This window comes from Anthonomus grandis, chromosome 12 (assembly GCF_022605725.1).
Source record: "Anthonomus grandis grandis chromosome 12, icAntGran1.3, whole genome shotgun sequence".
NCBI lineage: Eukaryota > Metazoa > Arthropoda > Insecta > Coleoptera > Curculionidae > Anthonomus > Anthonomus grandis.
In genome coordinates, this window is record NC_065557.1 from 24,098,261 (window position 1) to 24,116,633 (window position 18,373).

At 32.4% G+C, this 18,373-nt stretch overlaps 1 protein-coding gene and 1 long non-coding RNA gene across 2 annotated transcripts in view; one reads left to right on the forward strand and one right to left on the reverse strand.

Moving 5' to 3' along the window:
• The window catches only part of LOC126742656 (RRP12-like protein), a 31,374-nt gene extending 29,695 nt beyond the window's left edge, over positions 1-1,679 (reverse strand). The window contains exons 1-2 of the mRNA XM_050449392.1: positions 1,518-1,679; positions 3-1,399 (exon numbers count right to left, since the gene is read on the reverse strand). Coding sequence (XP_050305349.1) covers positions 3-1,382 — 1,380 coding nt within the window. The 5' untranslated portion in view covers positions 1,383-1,399; positions 1,518-1,679. The remainder of the gene's footprint in view (positions 1-2; positions 1,400-1,517) is intronic.
• Positions 1,680-6,531: 4,852 nt separating this feature from the next.
• Positions 6,532-7,931, forward strand: LOC126742669 (uncharacterized). The gene is made up of 3 exons (XR_007662646.1): positions 6,532-6,591; positions 6,739-6,813; positions 7,442-7,931. It is a non-coding gene; the product is annotated as an uncharacterized LOC126742669 (long non-coding RNA).
• Positions 7,932-18,373: the final 10,442 nt, after the last annotated feature.

Here is an 18,373-nt window from a genome sequence, read left to right on the forward strand (position 1 = left end):
ACCTCCAAACTGTGAGTTGCCCCAGTCATAACTTCAGCTTTCCCACTTAACCACATTTGAGTGATGTTTGTAAAAAACTTGGGTAACACAGTGACAGTTATTGAAATATCTACATCTGCCAAATGAACATGAGCTTCTTGCATAACAAGTAACCAAGCTAAAGTAGGTTGTACATCACTATTACTCGGCTGATATTCATATAAAGCTGTGATTAATTTTGCATTAATATCTGCAGAAACCACTGAAGTTTGGGCAGAAAACAATGAATGCAAAACTTGTAAACCACAGGAGTTGACTATGGGATAGTTAAGTGTCATCAACCTAAGTATGGTTTCACAACACTTCTTAATATGAATCTTGGAAAAGTTTTGAATAGTTTCCTTAAGCAATCCTAATGTATGTAGTATAGTAGTTTGCCCTGAGTGAACTGAATTTGTAACAACTTTATCCCAATTACCACCTATACAATTTTCCAGGATTCCTTCACAGAATTCAGCACATTTATCAGCAGCAATGTTATGATTTGGATTTTTCTCAAAGCAAGGTGACTTCACAATGGCTGCAACAGCATGTTGAGCACTCTTCCTCCACTTAGGTTTTGAATGTATACTGAAAGGGTTTAAAATAGCAGCAAATATTTGTTTAATAGTGTCATGTGTCCATATTGCTAATTCTTGGGCTCTAAGCGCTACTGTGAGAATACCCAATGTGGACTTAACAATAACATTGTTCTCTGCAGAAGCAAAATCTTTTAGTATTTGTAACATTTTTAAGGATACATCACTAAAATTTTTCCTTAACACTTCTTCAGGTACAGTCTTGATGCCCATATTTAATAGAGCAAGTACTGCAGTGATTTGGTCTTCATTTTTCTCCTTGCTATTGTAGATTGTCTCTAAAGTGGTTAAAAGAGCACAATAATATTCTGTGGAAGATTCCCTCCCTCCATTTTGTTTAATAACTTCAGCAATTGCTGCTAAAATTGCCAACATTTCTTTGTGAAGAGCACTATCTGCATGAAAGCTTTTCATAAAGTGACCAAATGACATGTTGCTGCACTCAGACCACTCAGATGCAAAAGACTTCATTGACTGCCATGAGCCCTGTGATTCATGATCATAATCACTCTCTAATTCCATTTCATAGTTCTGTTCAGACAATTCAGCATTTTGAGATTTAGGCGATTTAAAAAATTGTAAAGCATCATGTTTTTTTAATGAATCAGTGGTGAGTGTGCATGGGCCTCCAAGGTTTTCTTGGAAAAACCTGCTTTTAGCCTGATCTCTGTATTTATGGGTTTCAGGATTTGAACTAGAGCTCTGTCCTTTGGCCCAGCGTTTTCCTTTGGTCTGTCCTTTTAGTTTACTTCGAAATTTGCCCATTTTTTCTCAGGAATAAACTAAAAATAGAAGAACATTAGTGATATGTGGTATATCATATGTATGGTATATGTATGGAGAACTTTAAAAAAAAACTACATTAAAACAGAAGTAAACGTTCTATATTAATATACTTACAGGTAATACAAATACCAGTAATACCACGAAATAAATAAATTTACAGATTTAAAAGTTTGGTGATCCGATACTGTGATTAGCAAAATTTAAAAAAAAACATTACCCAGACGGGAATAAGGACGATAAGGTTATGTTGTTTGAAAAGTGTCAAAACTGTCAAGAGGCACGTGGAATGTGGATTGAGCGGTGTGAAGTTAGCTGGCCAAAAGTCAAAAATACTTAACTCCTAACCATACAGTGCTTTCATTTCAAAACGAACCACCCTTAATAAGTTCTTAAGAACAAAAAAGATTAGATCGTACCAGCGAATAGTACCCAAAAATTTTTGGGAGTAATAGATATTTTATCGCGTTATACATCATTTTAACGTTGATTGAGAATATGGGAAGATGCGCAACCTTACGGGCAAAATCGTGACACTAAAAGCGGCTGGCGGATAGATGGCGCAACAAGAAGCGCGCCCCGGTCTCGTTTAAAAATCTCGTGTATCATTTCATTGTGTGGAGAGCGGACGAACAGGCTTAGGAGTTTTCGCACCCACCTAAATTATTAAATTTTGATTTCCTTTATTTTGCTTTTTTTAAATAAAACTTAATAGTTAATAGGTATGTGGTCACTTAAAATGAATATTTGAGTTTATCGTGGCTGCAGTAACGTGAAGAAAAGGACAAACAATACTACAAGTTTTTTTAAGTTCCCTTTAAAGAAGCCAGAAATACTGGCTGAATGGATAAATAATTGTGGAAACCAGGAAGTATATGTTATGGATGAGGTTTTAATGAAAAATAGACTTATTTGTGAAAAACATTTTAATAAAGACTACATTTATGTAAGTGGCGGACGAACGATGCTGCATAAGACGGCTGTTCCCAAATTTTGGAAAGGTAAGTAATCTTTAATAAGAGCATATTTTAACAGTCAGTTGTTTTCTGTGTGACACGAATTTTCATATTTGATATGGGACATTTGTATGGTAGTACGTATTTCAATAGAAAATCATATTCAAAAGACAATGATACCCCATTTGCTAGTTTTTTGTATTATAATCATAGAAAAAAATTTATTTTTAATTTTAAATAGGGTGCCATGAATGAGATAAAGTCTTAATTTTCAATTAAGTAATCACGCAAAAATAGTTTTCACTGTATTTTATTACTTAGATCTGTTATGAGTTACTTATTTTATTGGGTATTACGTCACTTATAGAAAAAATCAAGAAGAAAATAGACTTATTCACGTATTTAAAAGAAATATGAACGTAAATCTTTAATGATATCTTTCGTTATACTTTATTTAATTTAAGTTCAATAAGTTTTAAATACAATAATTTACTTGAGGTACAATAGATTTTTTTTATGTACCTAGGAGCTGAGGTTTAATCTTTTAATCTCTGAGCTCGTTTTTTCTTTTCAATATCCTACCTAACTTTGTTATGGATATTAAAATTAAAAACGATAAAAACAACGAGAAGCTCTACTTTTTAAATAAAAATACCGAATTTGAACAAACGTTTCAATAGTTATATCTACTATCGTTATCAAGGTAAATAAAGTTAAATTAAATTAAAGATATGAACAAAATATACCCATCTTTTAAATTTCTCGTTAATACTTCCTTTACAACTCCTTCCCAACTCGACAATATTTTTAAATACTTTTAATAACTACTTTAAATACTTTTTTATACAGGGTGACCCAAAAGTGATGGATCAAACTCAAACAGGAGATAGAGGGAGTCATTTACAATCAAAATCACCCCCTATGTTGTTATGCAATTGTGAATAGGTTAAAAGTTATAGCCATATATGTGTATTTTTTTAATTCCAGCACCTTTGTCAAATAAAAGCTTTTAAAAAAATTATACAGTTGATTAAACAATTTGTTTTTTTTTTATTGTACCTAGAAATGATGTGCCTCTCCAACAAAAATATGTTTCTTAAACATTAATTACTTTTTAAGAGCACTAGAAAAACAATTTTTTTGGACTTTTTACAACTTTAAAAATAAGTACTTAACTTTGATGCCATTTTTTTGCGAAGAAAATATAAGACATGCGAGTGACCCTGAACCTTAAAAACTTCTTTAAATCATACTGATTCCAGCAAAGTACAACTTGAATAGATTATTAAAATTTCTTATTGTCTAATTAAATTTTTATTTTTTTAAGAAATAAATGTTCCATGGCTAAATCAATATTTTGCTTTATTATTTTACGAAAAAATAATAAAATTAAGATAGTAAAGTGTCTCAAAAATGTTTAAAAATACATAAGTATGTTGACTTCTAATACTGACCAATTTATCTCCGGTTATTTTGAAGAATGTTGATTTGTCGTGTTTTTTGTCGTGAACAAAATTTAAAAATAATTTAAAATAGGTAGTGTTGTGTTGTCCAGGTACTGGCTAAGTACATACAATTTTGTATTATTTATACAACTGAACACATAATGCCTTATACCGTCCGTGAGTATGCAGAAATGCATTATGTTTATGGATTTTGTAATGGAAACGCTCGAGCGGTTCTGAAAGGGAATATCGTGAACGATTTCCTGATCGTGAACGATGTCCTGACTACAGGGTGTTTCAACGAGTGCATAACGCATATGTGGAGGGGCAGATTCCTGGAAATCCTCGCAGAATAGGAAGACCTGATGAAAATGCTGAGGCAGAAGATGACATCATTGAAATGGCATTAGAGGAACCTTCAACTAATGTTCGCCGCATATCAAGACGGTCTGGTATTCCGAGAACAACAGTACACCGCATTCTACGAAGAAACCAGTTGCATCACTATCATGTACAACGGATTCAAGATCTATTACCGGGTGATTATGACAAGAGGGTGGAATTTTGTAAAGAAATGCTTCATCGTAATAGGCAGGATCCACAATTTTTTAACAAAATTTTATGGTCAGACGAATCTAGTTTTCAGAGGGCGGGAATATTTAATATTCACAATTTATACCACTGGGCATATTTTAACCCCAGAATTGTTAGAAATGACCGCTTTCAACATCAATGTAGTGTGAACATGTGGAGTGGCATTCTTAACGGTTCATTCATTGGGCCGTTTGAACTACCAGCCAGATTAAATGGTGAAATCTATAGGAGATTTTTGGAAGAAAACTTACCTGTTTTACTTCAGGATATTCCATTAAATATTCGTCAATCAATGTGGCTGCAGCACGATGAAGCGCCCGCCCATTACAGCCTTCAAATGACACAGTTTTTAAATAAGGCCTACCTTGGTCGTTGCATTGGACGGGGAGATACAATTCGTTGGCCACCGCGCTCCCCCGACCTCAATCCAATTGATTTTTTTCTATGGGGGTACTTTAAGGAGTTGGTATATGCCAGGGAAAATCGTAATCAGGAAGAGCTACGCCACCAAATAATTACAGTAACTAGATTATTATTCATTCAGAATGATTGAGAGAAATTTTATACGCCGATGTAGGTTATGTATTAGATTTCGCGGCAGACATTTTGAACACTTATTGTAAATGATAGCAAAACTATCATGTAAAACAATAAACCATTTTCTAATATTTTTTGTACCTTATTGCAATCCACCAACCCAACAAAACACAATTATTCATTTTTAAAAAATTGGTAAATATTGATTTAGCCATAAAAATTCTTTTTTGCCTCTTTTTTGAAAAACTCAAAATTTAATTAGCCAATAAGAAATAATGTATTTAAGTCATGCCTTGCTGGAATCGGTATGAAACGTAGAAGTTTTTAAGCTACAGGGTCACTCTTATGTTTTTATATTTTTGAGAAAAAAATGGCATCAAAGTTTTTTTTTTAGCTCTTTCGAAAAGTAATATTCAAAAAAATATTTTTATTAGAAAGGTACATCACTTCTAGGTAAAAACAAACAAAAAAACGCATTGTTTAATCCACTGTATAATTTTTTATAAGCTTTTATTTGACAGTGTGCTTGAATTTAAAAAATAAATAAAAATGGCTATAACTTTTAAACTATTCACAATTGCATAACAACATAGGGGGTGATTTTGATTGAACATGACTCCCTCTATCCTCTGTTTGAGTTTGATCCATCACTTTTGGGACACCCTGTATAATTTCACGGTTGATTAATAGCTTGACAAACTTTTTTGAAAGATAACAAAAAATTCAAATGTTACTTCTTTTAAAATCAAAGGATTGTGATCTTAATGTAATTTAATTAAAGAAAATATATGAATATCATATACAATTTTAAATTATTAATTAGTTTTGAGAATGCCCTGTTCTACCTCTCTTTTTAACAAAGGAATCCATGTAATATTAAAATCAACCGAACAAATAGCTAAGCATTTATCTTCATTTAACATTATAAATGCACTTTCCTTTAGTTTACGTAATTTTGAAATTGATTCCTTTTCTAAAATTGAGAAGCATTCCAGTTTATTCTATGGTTAATGTCGAATGCATGTTGTGTAATTTTGGATTTTTGAAAATCATTGTTTTTTTATGTAAGATAAGATAAGAAGTATTGTTTTTTATTGAAGATTTATGTTCATTAATTCTTTTTGGTAATGGTCTACAGGTTTCACCTATGTAAAATTTACCACAAGTACAAAGAATTTTATATATTAGATTTTTATTAAGTTCATTTTAATTGAAAGGTTGAGTTTTTCTTAATAAATATCGTAATGTGTTTTGTGATTTAAAAATAATTCTTATGTTAAATTTTTTAGCAATGCTTTTTATCTTATAAGAAAAATCTGGAATAAATAGTAAAATAAGATTTGTCGTAAAAATTGGTTGATTCAATTTTATACGTGGATTATCAAACTGTAATTAAACTAAAATAACAAACTAAAATAATTATTTTGTATTAAGATATCTTTAATAAAATCTTTTTCAGTTGTTAAATATTGATTATTACAAATAATGTATTTTTAATAGTATTTTCTAAATTGATTTTTGCTATAAGTGACGTAATACCCAATAAAATAAGTAACTTATAACAGATCCAAGTAATAAAATACAGTGAAAACTATTTTTGGGTGATTACTTTTCAATTTTCTGTTAGATACTTTAACCTTTGACGGTGTTTCAAAAATCGTAATATTATTATACATATTTATAATAATCCTAATATTTAATAAACAAAAAACTGAATGAACTGGTCAATTTTGAGCACTTGTACTTAATTGTCTCTAAATTTACCAGATGGTATAATACAAGTCTTTAGAAGGTTTTTATTTGTAGATACAATTGATACAAATGTATTGCCTGGCACCTCGCATATTCAAGTTGATATTTTGCAGCATAGTCCAAAAAATGGTAAGTAAAAAATTGGTAAATTTTTCCAAATTTGCTTTTGTTTGCAATAAAATCTAAATAAGAAATGAATTACTTGAATTTTAAAGAGATATATTTTCTTTAAAAATTGGTAAAATTGGTAACACTTGATCTATTCTGGTCTTCGAATAGATCAAGCATATGTCAATGAGTAAGCATATGTGAGAATGATCAACCATAAACCATATGTTTCTAAATAAAGGAAGTTAAAATTTTCTTTGAAACTTTAGTGTTTTTAAAGAATTTGAATATTCTTTAGCAATTGTCCAAAAATAATTCTACACCTGTTATGTTTAGTGATATAAAATAAATTTAGCTTTAACTGGCTGGTTGTAATATAATGATACAACTTAATAAACTTTTTTCTCATTTAAGAAATTTATTCCTAGTTATCTGAAAACTGAAGAGAATATTTGTGATTGACAGAACTTTGTCAAATATAAAATTAAACGCCCTCCTGTATATCTAAATTCACGTGTTTTTTTTTAGGGAGTTTTTTTTTGATAAGTTATTAAGGATGGTTCGTTTTGAAATGAAAGCACTGTATAGCTAACTTTTTTGAATGAACCCTTAATGTTTTAGAAGATGGATAAATTGTTTTATATTTCAGATAAACAATTAAAAACTTATTCTCGTAAGAGGCTTCACGAAGATGAGATTGTCGGTGACCAACATGAAAAAGTTAAACTTGTACGTTACAGTCCCAGTCCTCAAAGCACACAGACAGTTCCAAAGTTCACTGTAGATTATTCAGATACCCCATCTTCCACAAAATCTAATATTAAAAAAAAATCAAGAGTTTTAAGTGTTAAGTTAACTTCATTAAAAAAAAAGTTTAAAGCTCAAAAAATAAGTATTTACGCCTTAAAAAGAAAGCAAATCTAGTGTCTAAAAATTTTTTGGCAAATTTACTTAAAGGAAAAAGTACAGCTGTAAAAACACTAATTAACATGCAGTTATCTCCACGGAGGAAAAAAGTTTGGACGACCAATGAGCGACATTTGGCACTTTCTCTTTATTATAAGTCGCCTGGATGTTACAAGTTTTAAAGAGAAAAATTGTTGTTTTTTTTTGCCATCGGTTCGTACGATTCAGTCATGGTTTCGAGTTATAAATTTAAAAATTGGTCTGGAAAATGTCTTGACAAAAAAATTGAAAATAAAGGTCGAAACCATGTCTAGAAGAGAACGAGCATATGTAGTCCTTTTTGATGACATTTATTTAGAGCCTAAGTTATAATATAATAAATATTATGATTTTATTGAAGGATACACGGATTTGGGATTTCCTGGGCGAAAAAACGAGGTTGCCAATTCCGCGTTAGTTTTTTTTCTTAGAAGCGTGTTTGAGAATTGGAAAGTTACGCTTTACTATTTTACTTTAAATGGGCCAATAAAACAGAATATTCTGCCACAAATAATACCATATGTTATTCGGGGTATACAAAATTTACAACTTTTCCCAATCGCTCTAGTTTGTGATCAGGGCACCAACAATAGGAGTGCGTTTAAAATTTTAGGTGCCACAGAAAGAAATCCCATTATTACCATTAACAATTCTAATGTGTTTACCTTATTTGATGTTCCTCACTTGGTAAAAAGCTTAAGAAATAATTTTATGAATCCAAAGTTAGAATTTCAAATAAATGGTGTTTCTGTATCTTGGCAAGACGTTGATAAAACGTAATTATTAGATAAAGAAAGCAAAACCACAAGAGCATTACCGAAAATTACAGATATCCACATAAATCCAAATACTTGGCAAAAAATTAGGGTTAAACTGGCTGCCCAGGTTTTCTCAAATTCATTTGCAGCTGCAATAAAAACATTATTCTACTTGCATCCAATTGACAGTGATACTGCCGAAAATACTGCAAACTTTTTAAACAACATTAACACCATATTTGACTCTCTCAATAGTAGAACTTTATTTGATTCAAATCCTGATAGATGACCCATATCTGCTCAACACCCCACGTCGTTAAGTTCAACTTAAAATTTGGTCTGAAATATTTTAGCTCAATTGAAGTATATGAAAATAATAAAAAAAGAAATAATATTCACTGCCTTAACGGATTTATTTGGACCCTTAATTCAGTCCTTGTTTTATTTGAATATTTAATAAACTCTTTCAGATATTGAATCCCATAAAAATGTTAAACATTATTATTCAGTAGCTCCATTTCGTCTGATCTAAAAATTTCAAATTATTTAAATAAAACAGTAAGTTTCGAAACGTGCTCTAATGTTTATGTATCTGGATATTTCGCAAGAATGTTATTAGAGAAAACAAGTGTGGAAACAAATATTTTTTGAGAAAAAGAGGAATCAGAAATAAGTGATAAGAAAGAAATATTTTTAATTAATAAAAGCTTTGATTTAGAAATGATGTATGTTCTCTAATAAACCCATCAGAGGATTTTTCAAATTTATGTCAAAACACAAGAAAATCCTTTAATAAGAAAGAACTTTATCATACTCTAAAAGTAAATAATAATATGTCGTGGGTATACTGCGAAAAGTGACCAAGTCTAAATTAAAAAACTAGATATGTCACACGCATAACATTAAAATGTACACGTCATGACAACCAAATTATTTTCAAGAAAAACTGATCAAGTTGACTTATTCACTTTTCTATGTAACTAGAAATGTTAATATCTTTAAGAGAAAATTGACTATTACGACTTGGTCATTATTTCATGTAAGCATTGTTTGTTTATATTCGGTAGTCATTCACGTGCAGGAAAAAATTAATGGTTTAGTCTGTTTTAAAATGAGTTCCAGAGGCAAGTTTTTAGTGAAATTGTGTTTAGATAATGCTGAAGCTAATGAATGATAATGATGATAATGAATGCTAACGCTAACGAAGCTAATTAAGCTAACGAAGCTAATTAAGCTAACTAACACAGGAAAATAATGGTAAGTAAGAGTATTTTAATTAAATTAATTTGCTGAAAACGAGTTTGAGGTTATGTTCGATTAAAGTTTATTTGATTTTGTTTTCTTTAAAGAGCAGAATAATATAATGGTGATCAAATAGTGGTTTTTATTAATATTTTTCTCGTTTTCAGAACCCGCTTCGTTAATCTCAGACACACAAAAAGTTTGTGTTTTACCTGTGGCAACCACAAATGAAAATTACAATGACGATCCTGCATCCATAGTAAATAGTGTTGTTGAAGGTAAAATCTTTTTCAAGAAATAAATTTCCCTTTTAATTTAAATTTTCATTATAATTAGGCACATTAAGCTCTACGCCAAGAAATTTTCAAAACGACCTACCTACATGCTCAGTAAAGGAAAATACACCTGAAAGCGATTTGGATTTTTCTTCTGGCAGCAGTGATAATTACAGTGTGGTAGACGGATCTGAAACACTTCGGTCTGAGGTAAGGGGAATGCAGTAGTGGAGACAAGACAACATGGCCGACTTAATTCATAAAATGGACAGTGGCGTGTGGTATTATGTGAAACTATTTAAATTCGATTTAAAAAAAATAATTTTAAAATTTATCAAAATAAATTTTCCTAATTATTTATTCATTTGTATTTTTTATAATAATAATAATAATAATAAACGTCTTTTTATTAGGCTCGGCGAAGGGCAGCCATGGCTGTTTGCTTAACCGAGCATACAAAAATCAAATATTACATAATTACAATATTGCATAAAATATCGGCAAACATCTAACTAAATACATTAAATTCTAAATAATAACAGTCAAATGTATAATTCAGCATTAATTAAAAACTACTATGTTACAATATTATTTTTAAGGGAAAAACAGGTGAAAAAATACTTATAAAGATACCTACTACTTATACGCGAGAAAAATAATAATGCTTCTTAAACAGTTTAGAAGTTTTATTCTTATTTATATTTACCCAGCAAGAAGCCCTTTAGTCGAGTTTTAAAACCCGATGAACTGAGATTTTCAAATTTGTTACATATTAAAGTGTTATAGCACTTGGAAGCCAAAAACGAGAAACTGTGCTGAAACATGGCTGTTCGATGCTTTGGCACATTTAAGAGATTATTATAGCGTGTAATCCGATCATGTGTAGAGGATCTGTACGTCATCTGAACCCTTAGATAATCAGGAATACCCGTCATTAATATTCTATAGAGAAAACATGAAAAATGAAGAGTTTCGCGGTCCTGAATATTTAGCCATTTTAATTCTGGCAACTTGTATCTTACATGATCTCTTGCTCTCAAATTATAGATAAAGCGAATACAAGAATTTTGAATGCGTTGTAATCTCTTTTTTGATATTAAGTCAAGTGAAGGTCCATATACAAAGTTACAGTAGGTAGTATGCGAGAGTACCAAGGACTCACACCAAGTCTTTTTAAGATGAGTACCAAGAACGCTTTTGCTCTTGTATAAATTGCGTAATGACATATAAGACCTTTGCACTACTTTTGCCACCTGTGATCGAAATTTAAGACCAGAATCCATTATTACACCGAGGTTATTAGATTCGTGTACTGTTGGAATAATGCTCTGGGAAATCTGGACTACCAAACTTTCTGCTGCCCATTTGTGATTAGGACCAAAGTATATAACAGCTGATTTAGAAGGATTGAGCTTTAAACCGTTATTTTCTGAATAATTTGCCACTCTTTCCAGGCATTGATTCAGTTGACTGATGGCCGCATGACTCTCAGATTTAGAAAAACTCTTAGAGATTTGAGTATCGTCAGCATATCGATTGCCAGAGCAGTCATCGCCAATCACAAGGTCTAAATCAGCGGTAAAAATGACAAATAATAGGGGTCCAAGAATAGACCCTTGTGGCACACCCTTAGTAAGCAATTTAAGATCAGATCCCACTCCATCAATCTTTACAAACTGAGACCGTCCCATTAAATAACTTTTAAAAAATTCAACGGTTTCGGGAGAAAAACCAAAAGACCTCAGTTTGGCACATAATAGTCTGTGATCAAGCGTGTCGAAAGCCTTGCTATAGTCAAGAAGAACAAGCGCTGTAGTCTCACCCCTATCCGCAGCCTTAAAAATGTCGTCCATCACTTTGAGTAGAATTGAAGCTGTACTGTACCCTTTACGGAATCCCGATTGTGTAGAGCTAAATAAAGAGTGTTTGTTGAAATGTGCAGACACTTGGAGGTAAATTAATTTTTCTAGAATTTTTGAAAAGACACACAACAAACTAATAGGTCGTAAATCAGAAAAACTCTCTACATTTTTGTTTTTAGGCAAGGGAAGAACTACAGATATTTTCCACTTGGGAGGAAACACACCATGTTTAATGATTTTATTAAAAATATGAGTAAAAATCAGTACAATTACAGGACAGCAGAGTTTAATCATGTCAGGTGATATGTTATCAACACCGCAGGCGTTTGACTTTAGGCTAGATACAGCACGTAACACATCTGTCTCAGTAAAAGGCGAAAATTGGAAAACATTGTTTGTTCGGCTTTCTTGGCCACTAGCAGTAGAATTATTATTCACATTTAGCGTTAAAGCATTTACAGAATCTATAAAGAAATTATTAATCTCATTGGGCTTTTTTAGGTGGTGAGGTACATTAATATTGTTTTTAGTTTTATTGTATATATTTAGCTCATTTAGAGCTTTCCACGTTTCCCTGGAACAATTTTTACTTGTAATGAATTCTAAATATGACTTTTTTCTTGGCGCACAGCACGAGTAAAATAGTTCCTTAGGGATTTATAGGCCTCCCAATCCTCCTGTTTTTTTGTTCTTTTGTATTTAGACAATAATTTGTTGCGTTCTGACTTCATAATTTTTAGGACGTCAGTAAACCAAGGAGATTTAGGTCTGGTTACACGCGCTTTTTGAAGAGGAGCATGAATATTGAATAAGTCTAACATATTATTGGTCAACAGCTCGACTTTCCCATCTATACAATTTGTGTCAAAAATTCTTCCCCAATCTGTGTTGACTAAATCAGCATTGAAAGCCTCATGATTAAAATATTTAAAACTTCTAAATTCGACTAGTTTGGGTGTTCTACGAGACGCTTTGCATTTAAGGTTGCAATAAATAAGTTGGTGATCAGTAATTTCGTGTATGTCATAGTGAATAACATCACCGCACAACAAATCGACATTCGAGGTAATTATATAATCAATCAGGCTAAAATTATTTCCGCAACAACGCGTTGGATTTTTAACTACTTGGTACAGTGAAAAAGAATTTAAAAAATTGTCAATGAGTTCAGAAGACCTGTTGCATAAATTAAGATTTACATTCATATCACCCATACATACTATTTCATTACATTGTCGAGACAGATGTCTCTAAAGCTTCAATACTATTTAATAGGTTGCTATTAGGCGGACGGTAAAAATTGCCCAGCCCAACACGCAGCCCACAAATACGCAGTATCAACCAAATTTGCTCAAAAAACTCAACTTCTTCACCAGTGTCTACTGTATTAACAGAAATATCGTCTCGTACAGCGCATTATCTCCATCGTTCTTGCGAGCCAACACCTTACCATTGCGATGCCATACATATTTAAAACCCATATCTTTCAGGATTTTGGCTTTTTTAAAAAGGTTATATGTTTCCTTGGTCAACTCTTCATCTAAATAAATTGGCGCCTCTGATAAACCCATACCACAAATTCTTGGTGTCATCTTGCCTTTTTTAGACCGAGCAGTTAAAATGCGATTTTTAAGATTAATATCCTTTAAGGTAACAGATATTCTAGTGCCATTTTTGGTGTCAAACTGGTGAATTTTTACAAAATCCTCGGGCGTAGCAGTAACATCCATCGAAGAAAGTAGCTTAATAATATCATTTGCGGCCACCTTTGTACCATTATTCTCATTGAGAGGAAAACCAGAAATACATATATTTTGTTGGATTTTTTTTGTGTGTTCCATGTCCAAGGCCCTTTCCAGTTTCTCAACTCGATGCTTTAATGCTTGATTATCTTTTGATATTTCCGAAAACATCCCAGACATTACTCTATTACGTTCTCGTTCCTCTTCAAACTTCTCGTTTATAAACTCCATGGATCGCCCTACATCTCTAAGTTCACTCTGCAAATCCCTGATCATGGCTTTCAGTTCCTGCATGTCGCTATCCACTAGTCTAAATGCAGATTGGGACAAGGATACCCTCCCAGCAGCATTCCTCTCACAATCCTTACAACTCCATGGAGTTTTCTGGGCCTGCATTAGCCTCGCTTCAACTTCTGTAACTTTTCCGCATTCTAGGTGGAAATATGAACAGCACCGTCCACACTGAAGTTTAAGGCCTCCCTTACCCAGGTTTTTGCCACAGCCTTTACAGTTTCTATTAACCATTTCCCACGATTGATGATATTAAAGTACTTCTGGCAACCTAGCAACTTGGAATGTCTGAGAGACGTCTGCCCAGGTGAGTTCGAAGTTCAAATGCGCCGTGTTTACTTTCGGGAACAAGAGAGTTGGCCAGATGCAAAACGGATTTAGAAAGCAAAAACTCACCACACGATGCAACAGTCTAGTTTTCGCCGAAGTAGATAGTTAAAATGAAAAACATAGCAGTTCAAACAGCCGAAAATCAAATTTGAACACGAGCCCCAGCCGCCAATTATGTATTAGGTTAGGTTCGACGTTGCCGAATCCCCAAATTATGGTTTTAAAAATAAGTTCTTTTTTTTTTTGGTATACAGGGTGTCCCACAATCAACGTCTCAGGCTATAACTTTTTTATTTTTAACTATAAAAATTTAAGAAAAAAATTAATAGCTATAGGACCACTACCCAAAATTACTTAAAAAAACTACCCTCAACAAATACATCCCCCAAAAATGAATTTGTCGGGGGTAGTTTTTTTAATTAATTTTGGGTAGTGTTCCTATAGCTTTTAAAAAAAAATATACTTAAAAATAAAAAAGTTGTAAAACACCTTGTATACAGGGTCGCACGCAAATATCTCTGTTGCTAAGCCGAATTTAAAAACAAAGTTTAAACAAAAGTTGCTAAGGTTTAAAGTTACTAAATTATAAAAAACGAACAGCATAAGCGTTTGATAAAAGTTCGGTTAAACTAGGAACGGGAATTTTTATGTTTTTTTATGCGAAATTTTCACTCGTTTTGGTATTTCCGAAAAAGTAAGGTAATTTGAGAAAAATATAAGGTAAATAACTTACCTAATTTTTCGTTTACTGTTATTTATTTTAATGTTTTTTTTAAGTCTCACTTAAACATGTTTTTATTTTCACTGGTGAAATAGGCGAGCTCGTTTTCTTTACCTTCAGCCTCGTATTCACTATCGTATTCACTACTACTGCCATTAGTGTCACTGTCCTCATTTCCTATTGTGATGACAAGGGGCTCGATTTCTTCCATGATTTGGTCAGTTTCCCAGAATTTATCCTCCACAGTTCTGACGTGCTGGCAAAATTTCTGCCAATCATTTTCGGAAATCGAGGATATAGCATCCTCAGTAACCTCCTTTAAGGTTGTAATGTTAAAATTGCCAGTAGTATTCCGACTTATTAAAAATTTGAGTCTTGCCCAAGCTAATTTAATTGGGTTTAACTCGCATAAATAAGGCGGTGTTCTTAATGGAGTATGCCCAAGCCCATAGGACCTTATAATCCGATCTACTATATAATTTTTTTGGTCACCAGGTGGTTTGTGGCGTAAAATCAAATCGAAAAGATCAAATTTTCTGGCACTTGCATCGTGACTTATACCTATAACATATAGTATATGTAATACATAATAATATACAGGATAAACCTTATTCCACCCCATTTTTTTCAGCCATTTTCTTAAAAAAAAAAATTTTTGCCAATCAATATTAGACTGCAAGGAACAAATTTATTTAGTATTTTTAACCCCTTAACTTTAACCCCACGCAGGGGTAACTATCAACTCCAAAATCTTAAATGGTAAGGGTATCACTCGACACCCCTTCCTATTTAAGATTTTGGGGTTGATAGTCACCCCCGCATGGGGGGAAAATAGAAAAAGTGAAGGGATTGAAAATACTAAATAAATTTGTTCGCCTGAAGAAACGATCATCAAAAAATTTTTTTAAAAGAAAGTATCTGAAGAAACTGGGGTGGAAAGTTTTCATTACCTCACCGTGTATGTACATATTATGTATGTACATTTATATATTTAAAATTTAAAATTTATCAGTTCAAAAGGCTTAATTAAGTTGTTATAGCTTGTTATACCTTTCTTAGTTAACCAGGCGATTATATCTCTTTTTAAAGAGGATTTTGTTAGGGTTTTATCCTCCTGCACCGAATGATAAGGAGCATTGTCTAACACTATTACCGAATTGGCAGGTATATTTGGGAGAAGTTTTTCCGTGAGCCATCTAGTAAAATTTTCCCTATTCATTTGGCGATGGTAATCACCTGTGGCCAATCCGGCTTTAAATATTCAACAGGTAGTGTCCACCAAACCCTTGTCGGAACCTGCATGAACAATTATTAGCCGACCTAAAATATCATTTAAAATATATATATTTCTCAAATTTAACGGGTTCTTGCCCGTGAAAAAATATATGACTGTAACTTATACACACTGTTTTGTATTGTATGCTTACCCGTTGAACTAATTTTTTTTAAACCACCAGTAACTGTATCGCTCTGCCAACATTTCTTGAACGTCAAATCGTTATCCACCCAAGTTTCGTCCAAGTAAATAATGTTTCGGCCTTCTTCACGATATTTTCGTATTTCGCGAAGATATTTGTATCTCCAGAAAAGAATATTGGGCCTCTCCATTAAGATTTTTCTCTTATTTTGAGACTTACGCCAAAAAAAGCCATTTGACTTTAATAAAAGCCGAAGCGTTTCCCTGGAATAAGAAAAATTTGCCTCCTCTTTTAATTTTCTTAACAACTTTCTAGTTGTCGGAACCACCCACTTTATATTCCAGGTAAAATCTGGTGATACAATGCCTAACTATTTGAAAATGAAAACTGTCATCTTTTTCGACGACAGTTTTCCGTGGCCGTTTTTTCCCTGGACTGGCTAACATTTCATCAGGGTTATTTTGTCGCCTTTCTTCATCTTCCTTGTGAAAACGCGATCAAGCTTACGCTTAAGAGGCAATTTCATCGAATTATTTGCAGCTTCTTCATCGCAAATCCTAATAACAACATTTTGAATGCATAGTTGGTATACAAAAAGCAATAAAATATAATATAAACTACTGTTTTTTTAAGAGACACAATGTATTTCACTTTTTTAAAAATAAATTATTATAACTTACCTGTAAACGTTTGCTATCACTTCCCTCGTTTGACTATGAAGGACCTTACCCTCAGTGAATTTATTCATTATAATAAATGTTATTATTCGTATATATGTAAACAATAATAAAACAAACTAAAAAATTAAATATTAGATATTTCATGTAAGTAATAAAACAGTGAAACTCCAAACCTACGAAAATTACACTACTTACTTATAGATATACACAACACTAATATCAGTTTTTTTAATTAATAGCCACAAATAAAACAAAATAATAAATAACACATAAAAAAAACGGAATCCAAATATCAATGACAAAACCTACGCCACTGTCCACCCTTCAATAGTAATAAATGTTTTGAAACGGAAGCAACATTGTAAACAGGTGACAAAGACGCTGTCCAATGAACTGTCGAAATCATTCATAACAAAAACACGTGCGGCGAGGAAAACCAATCACAAGCGTTCAGGTTCATAATGGCTGACCCCTATTATACAAGAAGTAGGGGAGTAGAAGTAGGAATGTAGAGTTGGAACGTAATGTTGCCAGATTTACTAAACATGATCCATTTTTTGGACAAACATTTAATTGTACCATATTTAACGGTAAAACAATTGCGTATTAAAGCCAAAATAGAATAACTATTTAGATTATAATTCTTAACATTTTATCCACTATATCTTGTGATTGTAAAAAATCTTATATTGTATATTATTAGAAACTAAGTCCCGTACAATTACGTTTTGAGGTTAAACGTGGCAACGTCGAATATCTTGGCCCACATTCCTGCCGCTGTTTCAGATCCACTTGCCAGACTATACATACCTAGTGACCACGAAAACATGTCAAATGGAAAATCGTCTTCGGAAAGTGACACACCTGACGCTTTAAAACGTAGCCGTAGTAAGTTTGCCTTTTAAATCTAAAAAGGGCATAGTAAAGCCAGCAAAGAAACCTAGATTAATTAATTGCGACTCCTGTAAATTTAAATGCTCCTTAAATTTTAGTGATGAGTTGAGGAACAATTTATGCTCACAATTTTGGGCTCTTGACTACAAAAGACAAAAAGACTTTATTCTTTGTTATGTTACAAGTAAGGAACCTGTTTGTTGAAAAGTTCGATCAGGAACAGGTGCTCAAAAAACTAATAGCAGATTCTATTATTTTTTAAAGGAAGGCACAAAAGTTCGGGTCTGTAAAACATTATTTTTACGTACTTTATGTATTATTAGTCATGGACCAGTAGACAAAACTTTTTCTGGGGTAAATGAATCACGCATATTTGTTACTGATGACAAACGTGGTCGAAGAACACCAGCTAGGTAATAGAAG